The sequence below is a fragment of the Aplidium turbinatum genome, chromosome 14 (genome assembly GCF_918807975.1).
Source record: "Aplidium turbinatum chromosome 14, kaAplTurb1.1, whole genome shotgun sequence".
Classification (NCBI taxonomy): Eukaryota; Metazoa; Chordata; class Ascidiacea; order Aplousobranchia; family Polyclinidae; genus Aplidium; species Aplidium turbinatum.
The window spans coordinates 11,950,878-11,971,076 of record NC_137485.1 but is presented as its reverse complement, the minus strand read 5'-3'; the positions used below and the strand labels follow the sequence as shown (position 1 = coordinate 11,971,076).

At 37.0% G+C, this 20,199-nt stretch overlaps 2 protein-coding genes across 2 annotated transcripts in view; one reads left to right on the top strand and one right to left on the bottom strand.

Annotated features, from left to right (window-relative positions):
* Positions 1-20,199, bottom strand: part of LOC145783507 (E3 ubiquitin-protein ligase RNF14-like) — a 311,490-nt gene that overhangs the window by 22,120 nt on the left and 269,171 nt on the right. The gene's annotated exons all lie outside the window — the stretch shown is intronic.
* LOC145783564 (uncharacterized) lies at positions 1,740-9,323 on the top strand. Its single transcript, XM_082595461.1, has 6 exons — positions 1,740-1,866; positions 3,316-3,616; positions 3,871-4,028; positions 4,483-4,542; positions 7,611-7,721; positions 8,182-9,323. Exons 1-6 carry the CDS (start codon positions 1,753-1,755, stop codon positions 8,545-8,547), a joined length of 1,110 nt encoding a protein of 369 aa, XP_082451587.1. The 5' UTR covers positions 1,740-1,752; the 3' UTR covers positions 8,548-9,323.

Here is a 20,199-nt window from a genome sequence, read left to right as displayed (position 1 = left end):
CCGACCATCAAAGCAATACGACGAAGAAGAAAGCAAAAATTATTGCTTGCCATAGCATAGCAGAGGTCTGGAAAAAGGTAAAAGCGACAAAACACAAATGTTGTTGTGGTGTCGTTACTTACAAAAAGATATTAAAACAGTGTTCTGCTACGGTGTTAATCGTAGAAGACATCAGCAGTCATCAAAATTAATTGAAATAATTCAAGCTTTGCTGCTTTAAGCAACTGCCAACTAGGTTAGGCCTACCTGAAAGTTAGATCTACTTTGTTTTGAAAGTTTGTTTTTAAAACGTAGCCGTGGCTGAAAGATATGTATCTGTAAAACCAGGATCGGATCCAGGAGGGATGGGCGATTTTAACAAAACACAATGATGTGTAGGTCTTGAAAATACGCCTTGAATAAAGTTAGCGTACTTTTCTGTGTTTTTGGAGATGCGATTGCTCCATTCCTCTCCCCTCTCCTGGACCCGCCACTGCGTAAAACTGACCAAATGTTGAATACGGAACGATAAAACGTTCATTTACCAAGTTCGTGGAGCAGGTGGAAGTGGTTCGGAATTTTTCATCTCTCCCTTTGAGACGCATTTTTTGCCACTAATCATGAATCAATAATTATATCATTGATCTGATTGTCCGAACGTTATAGGGCTACATGTCTCATATAAAGGGAGCCTGATAGTGCTCACCATATTTCTTCTGGCTCTGTCCTTAAATCAGGATATCCGCTTCATTTTTTTTTTTTGGTAAAAGTTAATCCTGACTACGACCTGAAATAATATCCTCGAAGTCGAGTATTAACATTTAAAGGTTTATCTCAAGTAAGCAATTTTGTCTGGAGGTTATTGTTTTTTCAAGTTTTTAATCCAGACAAATCATGACAAAATCAATGTAGAAATGTGTCATATCATCATTGAAATAAAATAAGGCTCGAGCCTATCTCACAAAGCTTCTTTTGACAAAGACTAATGCCCTTTTGTATTTGTGCATGGATAAACAAAAATATTTTATCACTTTTTTGTACAGTAAAGTCAAACGGTAATCAACTTAACGTATTCGTTCGGTGGCGCTGCTGTCGCCAGTTTTGAGAAAGCGGTTTATAATTATCATCTATAAAGGATCCAAAATATTGAATTTTTATAAGAGCTAATGGTAATTTTATAAAATACAGATTTTTTTCTGATGTCACTATTCACCATTAAATACCTGCAAATTATATGCAAATATCTTGTTCTTGCTGCTGCCACCGGTTGAGTCTGTGAATTGAGGGTGTCTATTTTATACTAACTTTATTGAGATATGCCTTATTTATACTAATTCTTCAGCCGATATATTGCACATAGGCTTTCATTTACCAAGTAAGTGAGTATAGTAAGTAGAGATTCTATTTATAAGACGTGTACTGTACACCGTACAGCATTTGGAGGTGCACAGCATTTGAGGACAAAGCGACACCACGATTCGTCAACTTCAACAGAATCTCAATATCTGGCAGAATAAAGCAGTACAGGAGGCACATGCAATCAATAAAAATCAAAGTTTGTGCCAGACAAACTATAAAAAGCTTGCAGATTTTCACTTTCTTGCACCATAATAGCAACTCAGCACAAGCAAATCACAAAATAAAAGCTGCCAAATCAACCAAGTTCTACGGAAAGGTTAAAGTAATCCAACCAAAAAATTAAATGTGCGAAAGGGACAAACTCTCAAATTCCTATCTGTTTTATAACTTGCTCTGATGATTAGAGACATCTCTATGTCAAATACTGTCACTAAATCAACGATCATGAAGAAAATCACTTATGTTGAAAGCTTGGACAAGTCAACTTTTCAAGAACGAAAAGATGAGGTCTTTTCGAAAGATATTGAGGTAATTGCCAATTGTTTTCAACATTTTGTATTCAAGGTAGTTTGTTTTCAACACCTTTACCATAAATTCCATCGTTGGCTCTTAATTGTCCTTAAGCCAGTGTTCAAAAATATTTCCGGTTTGGTAAACTGTGTTGCAACCACCAGGTAGTGCAGTCCACGGATAGTCTGAAAACAAACGATCAACAGTTTGCCGTTTTTTTTCCCAAGGCAAACTGTTGATCATTTGATTTTAAACCAGGGGCGGGCCCGATATGAAAAAATAAAGTACTTGGCGGGCCGGATTCCTGTATCGATACATCAATCGAGTATTTATCCACCTATGCGAGGAATAAATCGTATTTAATGCAAACATTAAAGCATACAGATCAAAAGCAGTAATTATGTAATTTATTAACGTAATGTACTCCAATAGTTGATAAAGTCAATGAGACATCTGTGGTCGATTAAAGTCGTAGACAAGTTTTTTGAACTTTAGCTGCATGTCGGTCGTAGAAATCCTCAGTAAAGACTGCACGTGAACATCAGTTAGATTAGGACGCAGCTTTATATTGTTAATGTTCATGGCCGAAAATCTTTGCTCGCAAATGTATGTAGACCCAAACAGAATAAGTAGATTTAAGGCCAAACTTGGTAACCTGAAAACGATGGTCATTCCGTGACGCATAAAATTTGTCAATGCTTTCAGACTGGAATTTCTCTTCAGGGTAAAGTCACACTGTAAATCAATCACTTCTAGCTGTAGAGCATCCTGGATCTTTTTAAAGTAAGTTGTAAAGGGTGATGACAAGATATCAAAATCAGCAGAAAATTTCTAGAAGTCCACAAAACGACGACCGCATTCATTGTCTAGTGCAGATATCATGTTGATGTACTTCTCAGTTGCCATCATCTGGAAAGCCATAGTTTCGAGTGTTGAAAAGTGCTGTGCTGTGATATGTTGACTGAGCTGCCGAGAAAACTCTTTTAGCTTTACCTTGAAGGGGGGATTGTGGCAGAGTGTGGCAGCGGGCCACATTATCATGTAAAACCGAGAACTGTCTGCGGACCGCTCAAAATCCCGTCGCAGCCGGATCCGGCCCGCGGCCGTATGTTGCCCGCCTTTGTTTTCAACTGTCCTTCCATGGTCTGCACTAACTGGTGGTTGCAACACAGTTTACCAATGCGGAAATACACTTAAAATCTGACTCAAACACAAGTAACGTGTGAAAGTACCATGCGAAACTAGTAATGCAACGGTATCTTATTGTTCAATGCAGACTTCCGGTGTTCATGAACCTTTATCTGACAGTTGCTTATCTGAAACGTTGTATGGCTCTCACGTAAACTATGCTTCCCATAGTCTATCCTCAGTTGAAGCAATGAAATGTCATCAAAATTAGGTTAAAACCCATCACAAAACTTTAAAGTACAGATTACAAACCTTTGGCTTTGTTTTTTTATATGTTAGGATCCAATGGAAAAATTTACCGAAAATATCAACATAAGTGAAAAAACGTTGCTTTTTGGAACACGCGCCCCACAAACAAAGAATGAAAACTTAGAGGAAGGAAAACGTGAAACAATTCAGGACTCCAAGCAATCATCGAAAGAATTGAGCTCTCCGTTTCTTCCAGAAACCTCTCAAGTCGATGATGTTCGTTTAAGCTTTTTGCAAAAACAAACAAACTTTTCTGTCGCAGTAGAAAAAAATCATATTTCCGGTCCTCTTCCTTTCTACGTATCCAAAGTAGAAAAGCCCATGGAAAGAGGTAAGATAACGTGTGCTTTCAAAATAATAAATCAGATAGCCTACAACAAGGGTCTCAACCACGAGGCCCAATGTTCTGAAACACTCGAAATCGTCTCTCTAAAGTAGGTTATATAGAATATTTTTCTCAATTTTTCTGAAGAGACGCTTGAGCAAGTGTTCCTTTCCGATTTACTATTGGGCTCGTTTAGTCCAAACTATTTTCCAGTAAAAAGTAAAGTTTTATTTTGTAATACGGTACTGGTATCTTCACAGTGCTCAAGCGCTCCCTTTACTGTGACGTATGTGGCCTCTACGTCAATTCCGAAAATCAAATGAAGCAACATATCAGCAGCTTACGTCACAAAAACGTTCTGCAAGGGATTCCGATACCACCCAAACCAGACCGTGAGGACAAAACTAAACTACGAGCGGTAAGCTACAGTTTGTGTTTCAAAATTATCTGCATGACGTCATGCTTCCACTGACCAATTAATTAAGTGGAAAATTGTAGCGTTTTTGCTGCAACAAGAAAGGTGTAACAAGTTTTCCCCAGTTCGAAGTTAATAGAAACCCGAAAGTATCAGCAAGTATTCAAGTAATTTTTTATACAAGCGATAGAAATGCAAATTTTAATAGATCAGTTTACTTACGTTTTTATTTCTGACCACCACAACGAAAATAATACAATCCAAACGTAGCAGAGGTATAGAAAAAGGTAGAAGCATGGGTAGAAGCGACAAAATCCAAACGTGAAATGCGATTGGTGATCATCTTCGTTTGGTCTCAATCAATTTAAACACTTTTTAAAGCAAAGCCTGATTCTAACTTGTAGTCTGCTGTGACTGTAAGTTACATTCAATGCCAATTAATTTATTCTGTTTACAGCAACAGTATCACTGCAGCATATGCAAGTTGACGCTTAATTCCGAAATCCAACTTTCTCAGGTAACTAAGTTAAGTGAATGTTTGCAATGTGTATATCAGAACAAATGGATTAATTTAATTTGTTTTTACGTTTTGGTTCGATAAAAGCATGGACTTCTAAAGAGTAGCATCTGGACTGGAAACGCAGTGACCAACAAAAGGCCAAACAGTTGGTACAACAGTTGGCCAACAGTGGGCCAACAGCCAAGTAACTAACCCTGTTGGCCCACTGTTGGCCAACTGTTGTTAGGTGCATCATCTGCCCTTTTTCGTTCAAATTTTGTTCTGCAGTTGTCAGAAGTGTTCCTTTTGTCAAAGTAAACAAACTTGTGAAGTTTTATGCGAAATGATTTGGATCTAGGGGTACCACATCGCGAATGAATTTTTGATATATAGACGTCGAGCGAAAAATGCGAAAACCCTAGTTTCAGATGGCATGTCTGTGGTACACATATATGTACCGTTAGTCCAAAAGCGTTAAATCACTCTTAGGGTTTTTCTCTCTAAACTGCACACCTTTTGATCATTTTATTGCAAAAAAAATATTCGCTGAACTTTATCTAAACTTTAACATTCACTGTTTTGGTCACAAAACACCAATAAATGCACATTGTTTTGCCGAATTTGCAAAATTCTGTATTTTCCGAATTAAATTAACACAGTTTGAAAAGGCACAGTTTCCTGTTCAACTAAATATGCAGTATCCATTGAACATTGTTGTTTATTTCCTTCTTCCGTAAATTCGGCACTGCTGATAGTTGCCTTCAACAGTCTGCAGAACAGTTTGAAATCTCTGTTCAGACTTTGCCGATGAAAGATAGTCGCATCCAAGCTTGACACCCCGTTCAGCTGCATCATTCATTACTCTTAGCTGCCTTACAACTGTGCAGCAAGCTCCATATGAAGGACATCTGTCTCACTGAAGAACATCTTCGTCCATGAAACTTGTACAATGGCCAAGCTTTAGTGCTGCAAAAAGGAACCAGGAATCTTCATTGATTAGATCAGCCAACTTGGTTGCTGGCAACACTGGAATCAACCCTGGCTTTCCAAAACCTTCTCCAAATCTTTTTAATGGCTGTCTGAAACTTTTCATTTTCTTTAGTATTGCTCTTGCTAGTATTGCTGCTTTCTCAGCTGGCAGTGTCTTGATGCTGAAAAGGGCAAAGGGAGCAAGTTCCCCAGACAAGTACCATGTGTGTAGCATGAAATGCTTGAGCGCTACTTCTGCTACTAGCTTGTCTTCTTCTTTGTATTGGTGTAGGACTTCAATAAAGCGCAAGTCGTTTGTTGGTGCATTGACTTGGCAGTTTGGCACGGTGCTAAAAACCAGTATCAGCCATAGCACGACAAGATAAATTTGACAAGACGTTTAAACTTTGCAATTTGAAGGTAATACACCATTTGTACGTCATGAACCATTATGTCTGATAGAAAGCAAAGGGATAAGTGTTCAACCATGTCGGAGTCGGTGTTTTTGTAATAGCAAAGCACTAGATGCTTAGTTGCTTGGGCGTGTGTCCAGTGAAAGCCCTGAATTTCATTTTGCACATGAAAGGAATAATTCTATGAAAAGTTTATTGCAATCAAAACTTCACCTTCTTGCAAATTTTCTTTTCTGGATTGTAATATTTTGATTGTGCTTTGGACATATAACTATGTGGAAGAAGTTAGACCAGCTTCTCAATCAAGCTTTCTATGCAATCTGAAACCCTCGTGATCATCGTAACAATTTCTGCTCTATCAACTGTCATCCATGTCATGTCATGATAGCATTTTTGCCCACAGACACTTTATCCTTTTGACCTAGCAGTAACCTACTAAATTCATCATCTTCATGGAACTTCAACACAGAATCAATAATCTCTTGAGGGAAAGCTCTTTGTTGACGTGATTGAGATTTTGGTGACACTAAATGAGTTGCATCAGGAGTTTAAAAAAGACAACCAGATATGAAGATTGGTTTGTCAAAATCTTGCACATTAAAGCCAAAATGGTGCGTTTTGGGAGAAGCTTCCTGAACCCATTCAGTTTGTGTTTGTCTAATTCATGAGAATTCCAATTAACATTGTAACCGTTGTATAAGACGTTGTAACCGGTCATGGAATTGGTTTTACCGTCTCCCCTCAGTCAGTTGTTTAAACTATGCTACCTATCCTTCCTTCACTTTAAAAAATACATGGTACACTTACTACAGCAAACTACCTCATTTTTACTTAAATATCCCACTTCATCTTTGGAAGCTAGAAAGCCAAGAAAATTACCTTTCATTTAAGCCAAGTTGCAGAAAAATCCAAGCAGAGTGTTATTTGCTATAGGCGATCAAAGTTTCGTCATGCATGACTGATCACAAATAGGCATGTGTGAAACTAGCCACTTGGTGGCCTATAGTGATATAAAAACAAACAAACAATATATCTTTTCGGAATCTCCTTACTTTGGATAACTCATATGCATTGGAATTTTCAAGTTACCATTTGAAACACCTTCATAATAGGTCAAACAAAATTTGCAGTTAAATTTTACGCATGAGCGATCACGAAAAGGGCCAATTTTCAATCGCCGATATCTCAAAAAGTAGTGGGCCGATTTTGATAAAATTGGTATTACTTTTCTTAGAATTTTATGGAGATTCTACATATGAAATTTCATGAAAAATCTCCGGCATATGGTTCAACAACTGTACCAGTAGCCATGGAATTACCCCAAAATAACAAAAAATGACATAATTTAATCCAATTGTGGTACCCCTAGATGTTAATGGATTCTTCTGAAAAGTTGCACATCTTCAACAATCATAAAAAGGAACATTTTAATCCACTGCAGAAAACCAAACAAAAAAATGAGGGGCAGATGATGCACCCTACTGTTGTACCAACTGTTTGGCCTTTTGTTGGTCACTGCGTTTCCAGTCCAGATGCTACTATTTAGAAGTCCATGGATAAAAGTTTAGAAATTTATTTGAGAAAACAGCCAACCAGCTAAAATTTTATTCGAGAGACATCAATATTTTATTTAAATCGTTGGGAAGTTACGTGATTTCATTTGTTTATAACGGATCCGTATTAAAACCAAACTATCCCTTCCAGCACTTGCTGAGTCAAAAACACAAAAATATGCTGGAAGGAAAGCCCCCAAAACCAAGGTGGTCTCCATATGAGAGAATAGGACAAGCTCGAATGAAAACCACACCAAGAACAGTAAGTGGCTGCTATAAACACTTCCAATCAAAAGTTGCAATAAATCGAATGCATTTACTTCTCAAAGACGAAAAAGACCGTCTTCCTGTCTATCTTCAAGTATGGGCGAGCTTGCGTGCACTCTCACCGTTTCGCCGCGCAGCAGACAATTTGATTGATCGATTGATTTATGTCCACTGACTGGCGCTAGTGAGAAAGAGTGTAATTTTCATCAAAATTCTACAGTATAGTTGTCATCATGAGCTTCAAACTTTGATTGCATTGCTAAACTTGTGATAACTGCTGATACAGCAAATACACTTCCTGATAAAAAACTAGAAGTTAATAAATTTAAAATCAAGGACTGGGTGCCAGCTCTTGTTGAAATCCAGCTTTGGTTGTAACTGGTTTAAAACTTTTGTATTCCAGGCTACCAGACGGTAATTTAAGCTACATTGACCTTTCTTTGTTTTAATTGCAGCTATCCCCTTACAATGTGATCTCAAACCAATCATTTCCAGAGCCTTTGCTTCTTTCTGCTGCAACCAACCACTTGGCCAACACAAACGCTATCCCTGGAACGAATGCTTTTCTTTCTGTACCAAGACATTTACCACTAGGTTTAAATTACACACCCGGGACAGGTCATTTAAAGCCAGCTGCTTTTGTGCTTCAAGATGCAAGTCTGACACATACGGGTGAAATTATATTCTTTAGTGTTCCACCATTACATACCATGCCTGCGGGAGCCACCTATTGTTCTTCCAGGTCATTTCTTCAAGGACTGCCGAATAGCCAACAGCCATTAAGCTGTGCCAAATCGCTCCAGCCCATTCTTAAAATGTAGCCTAAATTTGATAGCAACAGCAAGAACTTTCGTAGGCTAGTTGTAGGAGGAGCAAACCAACTCTTCCTGCAAGCAAAATGTGAATGTACTTCGCGTTAAAAATAATAAATACAAAGAAAATGCAAAAATGTATTTGCATCATAAATAAAGCATGACATGATGGTAGCCTACATGTGCGCACTGATTTTTCGAATATTTCAAGTATGAAGCCAAAACTAATCGGGCAATTGTTGGAAGAACTGCGTGGCGGCTTTGATTCGTAGGCTACCTACATACAGGATTAGCTGTGTAAACAATTCAATAAGCTGTTTTCTCTTGGGATCAGTGAATAAACAGGCAATCTCCGATGAACCAATATGCAAAATACAGTGATATTAGAAGCTTCAATATTATTTTGTAGCCCCGCTGTTTCTCCATCAGTAGCACGTTGCTTTTTAACATACGTCATTTACCATAGCGAAGGTGTGGTGCAAAAAGACTTATGTGTTTGTAATATTTTGCTTGCAGTATCAAAAATGTCTACTACAACTGCATCCCGCCCATGTCCCATTGGGTATATTCAAATTTGTATTTCTGCCAAGATGGGAAAAATGCGTATTACTGTACTTGCCGTGTTTTAAACAGAAACAAGTCTATTGCTCGTACAATGCCACACAATGTAATAAAACAGCTGTCGATCTCTGCTATTTCATGCATGTTAGGTTATACAAGAATAGCTTGGTCTGTCTTATAGTCAAAGTTATTCATTTTACAATAAGTAGTTTACAGGACTGTGGTACCACACCAAGGGCCGTTGGGACAATATTTTGAGCCCCGTACCAATGAGGTCTTTGAGCCCCAAATCAAGATATTTCGTAAGAAAAACCCACAAAATTCAAAGAGTACGCTGTGGTTTCTTCATTTTTCCAGGTCCCTAAAAACTTTCTGGGCCCCTAAAATTACTTCCAGCCGTGGTCCAAAAGTACCCTGCCCCCTCCCCCTGTCAACGCTAGTACGCTACTGATCACACCCACACACAAAAGTGTTAAAACAAATATAAAATCTGGAAGCTAGCCTATACAGATAGTGGTAATAATAAACTTTGTTCGAAAAGACCTGTTCTTTGTTTGTTGTGAAGTTGGACTCATTACATCATGTTCATTAATCACGACAATGTTTACGTACATATGTAAAATATCGATGAGATGTGCTTTGACGCTGACTGGCTCAACATTATTGCCAAAAGGTTAGTTGTTTGTCAGCCTGTTGTGGCAATGAAGTTCAAAACATCAAACTCTCGACTCAGCTATTTACATCAAGCAGAACGCTATGGCGTTGGATGACTGGGCTTATTGCATTATACTGTACACACAAAGGTGAGATGGTAGCCTATCTAGGCAACTTGTCCTTAAAAAATGGCTTGGTGGCTTAGTTATTAAAGCGTCCGCCACTCTTCCTCTGAATCGATCTACATTGGTTCGCTGTTATGATGGATCATACCAAAAACTTAAAAAGTAATATTGAATTTTATTCCTACTTTACACTCAGCAAAGGAGTGAATTCAGGTAAATAATGTCACTCAGCTAGCGCAGTAGTCACTCAGCTGCGCATCTTTCAAAAACTTTACCAACAGAACTACTTGAGATTAGAACTTTTACAAATACGCAACCGAAAAAATGTGATTTCTTGAAGAGCTCAAATCATGATTTGTTCTCGAAAAGTACAAGTGATAAATCACTGTGTTCGTTAGAGTTAGACTACCACAGCACTGTAAGGTAAATAAAGATAGAAAGTACCACTCCAGTAACCATGCTGCAAGCTGCAGCGGCTCAGTTGCAATACCGCGCTAACCGCATTGTTACAAGTTTTCCATTTACCAAATCAGTCCTTTTTACATTAATTCAACGTCTTCCGACGTTTGATCAAAGTAAAAAGAAAAAAATGCTAGCTAGGTAGGATTCAACTCAAAGAAAAACAACACAAGCTATCGTCTATCTATCAAATGCTAAAAGAAACCTCTGACATAAATTTGTTTTATTGCTTTTAGATTTTTGTAAATAATGGCGTAATACATACGGGAGTTTGGAGTCAACCTTCAAGCGGACGTAGCTACGGGGGGAGGGCTTGGGGGAGCAAACACCTACAAAAATGTTTTAATACTATTGTTACGTTTTATCATTTCATTGTTTTAAAAAAGAGATAAAAGCCCTAATTTTACAAAGCTATGGAGAATCGTAAATTGTATGTCATGGAAATCTAATCGCTGAGTATTTCTTGTAGCCTAAATTTGTGTAAACGTTATCTGAAAAAAATGTTTGTTTTTCTTTTGGTATGTATTTTAAAGCGAGAAAACATTGTATTTTTCTGTTACATGTTTTTTGTGCCTAAAGTGACAAAATCATTATTTCTGCAAGGTGGAAATTGACTAGTAAACCATATGGTCGTTTCGTTGTCTCCCTGTCAGTATGGGAACTTGTGCCACTTTTGCAGTGTTTAGGCTATGCTATACAACTTGCATATTTCGACCATATACTGTTCCTGTTTTTGGCAAATAAACCATTAATTGATTGATAGATTGAATACCGGTGTAATTCATGATGAATGACGTTTTCCTTGCAACAGATGCCTATTCCCCCTGAAAAATTTCTTTCTAACTACGTCACTGCTTTCAAAAACTTAGATAAGAAAATTTTTTTGCATTTTAACACTTTCGCTTTTGCGATGACCTGGATTGTCCTTGGATGGCATTGCAAATCTTTTCAATCAAGCTGAGAAAATCTTTCGGATTCATGTAGAAATAGACGTAATAATAGGCTACTGTAGGTATGGTTCAAATTGTTCATTGGCCTGCACTCGCTTAATAAGTTAATAAGATAATTACACAGAAATAACATAACAAATCAAAGCTTCCACAATCTTCTTATTTCAGTCGTGGCCACTCCTCTCTCGTCAATTTTATATGTTTATCTTAAACTGCGCTTATCTTAAACTTTTCAGGAATGGATGTCGTGTCTCCACTGAGAAAATTTTAATCTTAAAATCTTGATTTTTTATGAATTTATAGACAAAATGTAAATGAAAGTTTTTATAAGGTTTGGTCCAAGGTGAAAATTAGAATGCTATGTCAGGGGGCAGGTGCGGATCTAGGAGTTTTCTTTGGGGGGGGCCAGAAAATTTGAAAATGAATTAAAAAGTAAGAAAAAGAAAAAACAGATATGAACAACCAGTGGGGTAGCCAGGAATTTGGGGGGTTTGACGGCCGGCGGGCGAAGCCGGACGGCGTGTTCGCCGAAGGCGACACCCAGCGACGGGGGGTCTGGGGGGCCTCCCCCAGAAAATTTTGAAAAATTACTTTGAATTTGGTGCATTCTGAGAGCGTTTTCAACAAAAATATGGGTATAAATATTCCTGTGAAATGGTGCTGTCCGGTGGCATAGCAAAAGGATAAGATCATGCTTTCTTCGGCATTTTTTCGGTAATAAAGCTAAGTCTCTATGTTTTCTTGTTGGTAATTCTTGGCTGAGATGTTTGAATGTTTGGTATTGGCAAAACTCGCTCTTTTAATGCAGTTTCGTTTAAAATTAGGCAAACTTTGTTTTAGAGACATGAAGACTGAAAGCATCATTCTCAATATCGTGACGTCACACGCGTGCCAAAGGGGGGTTGTAAGTCCGCTGTGGGACTAATATCAGCTGTTTAGAAGCATATCAAACCATTTAACAATTTCTCATAAAATTTCGGGGGAGGCCCGGGCCCCTTGGGCCCCCCCATAGATCCGCGCCTGTCAGGGGGCTATATCTATTTACACGGAACAATAGAAAAAAAAGAAAATAAGGGGATCAATCAAAAAAGTGATATTTTGTGTCAGCAACATGATTTTTGGAAGGGAGGGGCAGGAAATTTAGGTGGCTTCCGCCATTGTTTCCGCTCTGGCTACTTCATTGAATAAGTGTTTAACATTGTGCAATTTACCTGATCTAATAAAATAAACTTCCAGCTTATTCAATCAAGTAACCAGAGCGGAAACAATGGCTGATGCCGCCTAAATTTTTTACTCCTCCCTTGCAAAATCATGTTGCTGACACAAAATACCATTTTTTCGATTTATCCCCTTATTTTCTTTTTTTTTCTATTGTTCCTTGTAAATAGAGAGACCCCTGACATAGCATTGTAATTCTCACCTTGGACAGTTGGACACTTCCAAAATGTGGAAACTTTACTCTGTCAATCTCTGTAACTGGGTCTGCGTCAGTGCTTTAAGCTTCAAAATGAGCTTCAGACAGAGGATGAAAATTATCTCATACATTTTTCCATTATTAAACAAATAAAAAAATTCTCAGTATAATCATTCTTCAAATGGCGTAACTTCAAATGGGAAAAATTATTTCAAAAAAATACTTACATTTGCCACTTTACTACTTACAAGAAAACGCATGTTTAGGGTTTATACTTTTTGTTCAAGATGTTCAAAAACTTATGTTAAATCATTGCCAATAATTTGATCTAGCAAAGAATTTGAAATGTCCCAGACAGCAAAATCCGTCATTTTTTTACATTGATTCAACATCTCTTGCGCATTGTCTGAGGCGTTAAATCAAAGTAAAAAAAATGACGGATTTTGTTATCTGGGATAGCCCATATTTTCACATTGACATACATATTTACCCAGCAAGCAAATCTGTTCCTTTTCACAATGATCCATCGTCTGCAGATGTTGAATTAATGTGAAAAAGAACAAGTTTATTTGCTTGTGCTGCACCTTTCTTCCTCTTTTTTTTACCTTGCCAGTTACGGGTGTAGTCAGGGAACCTATCAAACACAGTTTGGCCATTTTTTCGTTCAATTGAGAAGGACAAGTTGGAACAGCCTTGGTTTGTGTTTTTATATGTAAGTTCATTTAACTTTTTTGTAGGTTGTCGTGTTACTGTGTGCTTCTCAATGGTCGTTGTGCATTCACACACCACTGCAACTTAAGTTGTTTACTGCACGGTGCAAAGCTTGAAGTGATTTTATGGCAATTAAAACAGAAGTTAATCTGGGTTCATGTGGATTACAAACTTTCAGCAAATTCCTCTATGCGGCTTGTATAGAAATGGCAAAAACATTTAGAACCATTAAATAGTGTTTTTCTAGTTTCATTTAACTAAACAATGAAATAAGTATTATAGAAAAAGAAAATTAGCCAAACTTAACCATGACGTGGGAAAGCCTGTTCTGGCTCGTAAGCTACAGCTATAATCTCATTGTTAATTATTATTGGTCAATATTCAAAATTTGGTAGTTTCTGGTGGAACAAGTCCTTATAAATATTCTATTTTTATTTGACTTTTCTGATACGAATGATTTTGTTTGTAAAACCATCAATGAAGCCTAAAAGAAGTTCAAACATTTGTACAGCTGCTGTCCAAATCGCATCTCTTGATGTGCTTGTATTAAAAAGCTTACAATAAAAAGCAGTAACACAGCTATGTGTAGGCTACTTGCAATTCTATCCGTTAGGAAAGTATTTTGTTCAGCACTTTGACTCACTTCATTTACACGTAAACAACTCAATACAGTCTACAGCGATTGATTTTGAAAGCACATTAAATTTATATCTGAAATGAATGATACAGCAGTACATAGAAACGGTCTTTTTTCACTAAATCAAAGTTTTAAGTTGCGTGTAGATCTGTGTGGGATATTAATTCATTGACTTTATGTTTGGCTTGAGAATCGAAATTGTATTTAAGTGCTTGCTAGACAAGAAGTGCAAGTTTTCACTACCGAGATTGAAAACTGAGCACATCGGCATTGGAATTCCTTGAAAAATGCACAGTTTAGGCTACACGCATTCAGTGGTGTAGCGTCACTATTTTTTGGGTATTTACTTTTTTCAGCATATTTTACTCTTCTTGTATTTAAAAAAGGGTGCAGTTCAACCGAGTTAGCTCCACTGTTTTTTTTTAAATAGAAGTAGACTACAGTATAAATAGTATATGCTTAAAGTTTACTGAAACAGTGAACATCTAAAAATGGTCACACTCCATCCCTCATTGACGCTATAAAAGATGATTCAACTCTTATTAGAAATACCAAAAACACGCTGCTATATCATCATGCTTCTTATGCTCTTACATGCGCAGGAAATTAATTTAAAAAAACAAAGCTTTTTAACCATTTTATCTTGATAATGAGCTGCCATATTACGTATTTGTTCTGCAATCTATAGGCTACTTAATATCGTTGCTGCAAACACTTTATTTCTGTATGAAATCTGTAAATAGTCCTTGTTTTGATAGTCCGTTACGTAATTTCAATATGTGTGTGTAACTGTGTATATTAGTTTGTTTTTGTGATGTTGGGTTCAGTCGTGTTCTCATTGCTTTAAGAATTGGCGCTCCAGTTGTTCCAGGAACGAGGAGGCGACTGATTCTTAACTAATTCATCAACTTATTTTAAAGTATCAGGTTTGGTGGCCGTGCTTAACTATATTTATTGATGCATACCGCAATATTAGATCCATTCATGCACGTCTTAAACCATTAAGGTTTTGCCACCTTTTCCTTTTGTCAGTTTTGTTACTGTATTTCTTTTTCACAATATAATTTCTTTTGCATTCTGACAAAGAAAAATAAATTGAATTGAATTGAATTGAACGTTACACCTCTAAAAGCATTGCCTTGTTGAACAACTTATTTTGGCTACTGTTTGCGACATTTTGCATTCTGTTTCACTAAGGTGACACAAATTACGTTTTGAATGTATTGACACAAACCTGGCAGCATAAGTAGGCTAGGTTTTTATTGTGTACGATAAACCTGTGTTCTTCTTCTTCTTCTTCGTTTGAACCTTCTTCGCCACTCCAAGGGTCGAGGGGCTCTACCTTTTACCACCCTTGGGCAGTGGCGGCGACGCGGTCTAGATGTTTGGGCAGGTGTCGAGCAGCCCAAACCTGTGTTGACTCAATGAGAATTAAATTCAAAATATAAATTTACCACGCTCAATTAAACAGAACATTAAAAGTGCTGGATCAGTAGCACTCGAAGTTTCACTTATGACAACAACCGGCGTTTTATCCAAAGTTTTTTAATCCAATTAAGCCGGTTGGACGGAAGAATAAAATTTGAGTAGGTTACGCTATTGCTAAGTTTTCTAAAGTGAACTGTACCCTTTTGACACCACTATCTTAAGCAGGGATTACTTGACTTTTCAAGATTATCACCTTTAACAACAATCTGTGAAGCACTTGTTATTAAGTAAACAGCTTGCAAGTTTTTACCTTTTTTGAGTCCACAGCTTCAACTGTAACGTCATAACTACGTTTTTCAACCCTTTTTAATGACAGACCCCTACAAAGAAATATCTAACATGACCATTGTCCAGTCTTAACGTCTATTCGTGATCTTGAGTGGAAGTTTTGCAAAGTTATTTGTAAATGAAATTACTTTTAGCGCTTAAATTGGAGTAGGCCTATTGAGTAGTGTTGACAGGGAAGTTCTGGGGGTATTTTTAGGCCCGGACCAAGGATGATTTTAGGGTCCGTAGTCCTAATAATTCCAAGGGATCAAGAACTTGAAAAACATCTCGCATTTGTTGGATATAATGCGTTTTTCTTGGAAGTGTCTTGATTTAGTGCATGAGAATCTTATTGGTAGGCTACCGAGCTCAAATTATCCTCTCAACAACCTTGGGTCTACTTCATCCTAATACAAATGCACTCGTGAAGATTTGTAGATTTCCGGTTGGGAAACATTGGCTCATGCAGTAGAGAAATTATATGATTATTGTTTGATCTCCTCTCAAATTTACGTTCGATAGCCTCTGCATGGATGTTTCTTTGCAAGGGCCGTGACGTGACCACAAACAAATTTGAGACTCTGCTTTATTAGCGCTAATCCGTACTTCGTTTTCAAACCTGAAAACCCCTCGAGAGAGCTTAGGTCAGCTCTTACTGCAGAAGTGCAGCCATAACCTTCAGAACTCTCCCTTTGCATTATTTATGATGGGAATTGTGAGCATAAATAACCTATAATGAAAAGAGTGAAGGAGCACCTTTTTGGTTGACATATATTTTCCCATTAGATGGCAATCAAATCTTTGAGAATTATGCCTTTATCTGTGTTGTTATTGTTGTGTAATAATTATAAAAAATAAAAAAAATGAAATATTTTGAAATACTTTAGTTTTGAACAGCCCTAAAATCTCATACAACTCCACCACTTTGCTTCCATTGTGAAGCTACGAGATGTCATCAGTTTCATGCCTTGATAAAGGAGGAGCATAGATAGCAGAGTAGCCTGTTGTAAAAAAATATTGTCACACAAATTTAGATTTATTAGCGTACTTGGGCTACCATTAGTATCAGCTAGTAGAAATTATTTTTTTCGTTTAGCTTTTATACCCTACTGACTTTAATTTAGTGATTTTTTTACTTTTGTTTAATGCAACAACCCACGCCTAATCGTGCTTATATGCTTATCTTACGCAAACGATTATCCAAAAAACAGCAACTTCAAAATTAAATATTATGGATTAAACCTTAAACCTCATTCATCAAAGTCTTGATCTACATTATCTTACGGATTAATAAATAAAAAAAGAAACAGGAAGAAATTATTGTGGTGAAGCATCATCTTGATACTTTCTTGTAGAGGCAATCACTCTTGCGTTATAGGTTTAATTTAGCGTCAGCATTGAAGGTAAGCTTTTCAAGAACTACGTTTGACTACAAATGCTGGCGCTCAACTGCATGGGGCATGTAGTTTTTGGTCTGGTATGATCTACTTAATGGTTCGACTCTATTGCAAGTTCAAGTTATTTGAACGGAGTCATAAGCTACTTAGAAAGCAATGCCTGCAAGGTGAAAAAGCCTGAAACGTGAAAGAAAAACAAGTCGGTAAATTCTTGAAGCTATTTGCATTCTTTGCAAGCAATCTGCCTAATTAGCTATAAAGGCGCGTATTGGACTATCTTGAATGTTTTGGTTTCTAGCAAGTTTCTAGGCAGATCTCTGACAGAAGTTGTGCTTACGTTTTCAGCTTGGCTGGCAATCTTTGATGCTTGCCTTTGAAAGAGTATTTAAACGTTGTAAAAGCAACAGTAGCTGACATTTTATTTTCAACATCATTTCAGATACCGAAAATATACTCTTTTACCAATGACAGAGTTACCGTGATTAAGCTGAATGTGAAGTCTTACCAGTCAAATGCCTGTTTGCATTGAATGTAGAAAACGCTTCTTGATCGCATTTGGAGAAAGTTTGCAGGTGTGAAGCCATTTTGTACTTGAGACAAAGTACTCGAAACTTTCTTTTAAAAACTATGTTTAAAACATAAAAAGACAGCAAACATCGTGAATGTGAGTTGTTTTAGATACCATTTGTGATGTGGCATATATGTCGTCACTCTGATGATTTAACAATTCAAGATTGCAATGAAAGAAAAGCAATGGCGTAGCCAGACCAAAATTTGAGGAGGTCCAAGATTTTTGATTAAATGTTTTGCCTATTTCAACAAAAATTACTGAATTGGCAAACCGACTCATTTGAAAGATAAGTAGCTAGCTTTTATCAATATAAAATTCACTTTTTCATACCTTTTTTTAACTAAAACATAATAAATATTTATAATATTATTATTAGCAAATACCACCACAATTAAAAGTCCATTCATCGCTTCCCGCCAACTAGGCCAGTAGCCTAACAACTCGATTTATCTTTTCATTTATCATTTACGATGGCAATGAAGCACAACTGCACATACTAGTCTGAGAGGAGATCAGACGTCATCGCTGAGCTGTGTTTTGATTCGGTTTCTTGCACCAAAACGATCTCTCAGCCTCAACAGTTGTTGCGGTTAGCTAACGCCACGGTGACATATTATGTCAAGTAGGCTACACGAGTAGTAAAACTATAATAGGTGGTGTGCAATGTAGGCTAACACGGTATAGAACAAGCGTAATAAAGACCGGCTTAATGACCGACCTTCTGCTAAAAAAAAAACTAGAAATACAATTAATGACAATTACAATTTTAGAAATTTTGGGGGGCATAGCCGCTTTGGCTCCCCCAGGCTACGCCTATGGTTTCAATCGGAAATGAGAATGAAATTGCTGGGATTGAATTTGACAAAATGAAACGACTTTGTCAAATCAATTGGTTATTGAAGCACCCAGTGATTATGACTTGTGAGTTTTATTATCGCTAAGCAAAAAGGTAAAGTCGAAGATATCTTGTTGGTGACGACAAGTCTGAAGTTATTTGAAACTTCATTGAAAGTGAGGCACCAAAAACCAAGTGTGCGTTTCTAGACCTCATTCTATATTATGGTCCAACAAACATTTGTTTTAGACTCATAAGTCGACTTGCTTTGTAAGATACCAATATCGGGAAATCCCACATTTTTGGCTCCGAAAATGCTTTTTTGGACTTACACTAAAAGTTTGAGACGTAGAACCTTTTCACCATAGTGCTCAATCAAAAGTAAATTTTTGCATAAATTTAAAATCTTTGATTTCAAATAATCAAATTTAAAGTTTAAAAACATTTCTTTAATGACAACTGAATAGGTTACCGATATTTCAGAGTAATCGGTAAAAATCTACAGGGGAAATATCCCGACTGGAACATATCTAGGCGGAAGATATTTTGACTAAAACATACCCATTAAAAAAAAAAATGTTGACTGGAAAATACCTACTCGAAAAATATCCCCTTTCTCAACAATAAGAATATTTGCCATTCCGGATATTTTTCGTATGGATAATTTCTAAATAGATATTTTTCATATGGATTACTAACGTCCTACATTCGTATTTCAGTTCTGGAAAGTTGGCGACAGTTCATACGCAAGAAGACTTCAAGCAATTTTTTCTCCATTTGATAACTTTATGTAACGGAATAAGAATATTTACAAATAAAAATACTGTAGCACTAGTTTTTAGTTTTTGAAGAGCTTGTGATCAAAGTTTTTCTTATTTTTATCTTTACTGATGTAAAACACGTGTGTCTTGATGCTGTGAATTAGGCTAACGAAGTGTCATTGAGCGAGCATAGCGAGCGAAAATTTTTTGAAAAATTGAAAAAATATTGCATTTTTTTTCTTGGGTTTAGGAGGGTACGTGACCAAGTCTTCCCTTAGATCTGCAGATTGTCCAACTCCAACTTGCATGTATTCGTTGGTTGATGATGATTGATGTTTAAAGAAGAAAATACTTCATTAACAATCAGCACAAAAGCCTTGAAAAAAATAGCATATTTCTAGGAGGGAAAAGATTGCGGTAGTTTAAAACTTGCATGGTTTCCAGAAGAAGTTGTAAGATTATGACGGCTTTAGTGCTGCGTTTGCGGTGGGGAAAAATAGCAAAAAGCTGACGAATTCTGTCTCAACAAAGCCCATGACTCCAGTCTCAAGGTTAAATTACGCTTAAAACAAGTTATTATATTTTTTTGTATATTTTGAGTATTCCAAGTCCGGGAAAATAAAATCTCACTGCTTTAGTGACCCAGTGTCACTGCGCATTGCACAGTTGCGCAACTCAGAGGAAACACTGATGCAGAGCACACGACCGGTGTATTAACTGGTTCGATACAGCACGATATGACGCATTGATGAAGGTACAAAGTAATCACAACAAATCATTCAGCTAAATAAATTTCGCTTAATCAGACAACCGAGTATTCAAAATCGCACA

What these genes read in the sequence shown, in the direction of transcription:
- LOC145783564 (XM_082595461.1), top strand. Translation starts at nt 1,753, where the DNA reads ATGTCAAATACTGTCACTAAATCAACGATCATGAAGAAAATCACTTAT. An exon ending in AGAAAAGCCCATGGAAAGAG is followed by an intron (nt 3,617 to 3,870) that starts GTAAGATAACGT and finishes GTATCTTCACAG; the next exon opens with TGCTCAAGCGCTCCCTTTAC. An exon ending in TGAAAACCACACCAAGAACA is followed by an intron (nt 7,722 to 8,181) that starts GTAAGTGGCTGC and finishes TTTTAATTGCAG; the next exon opens with CTATCCCCTTACAATGTGAT.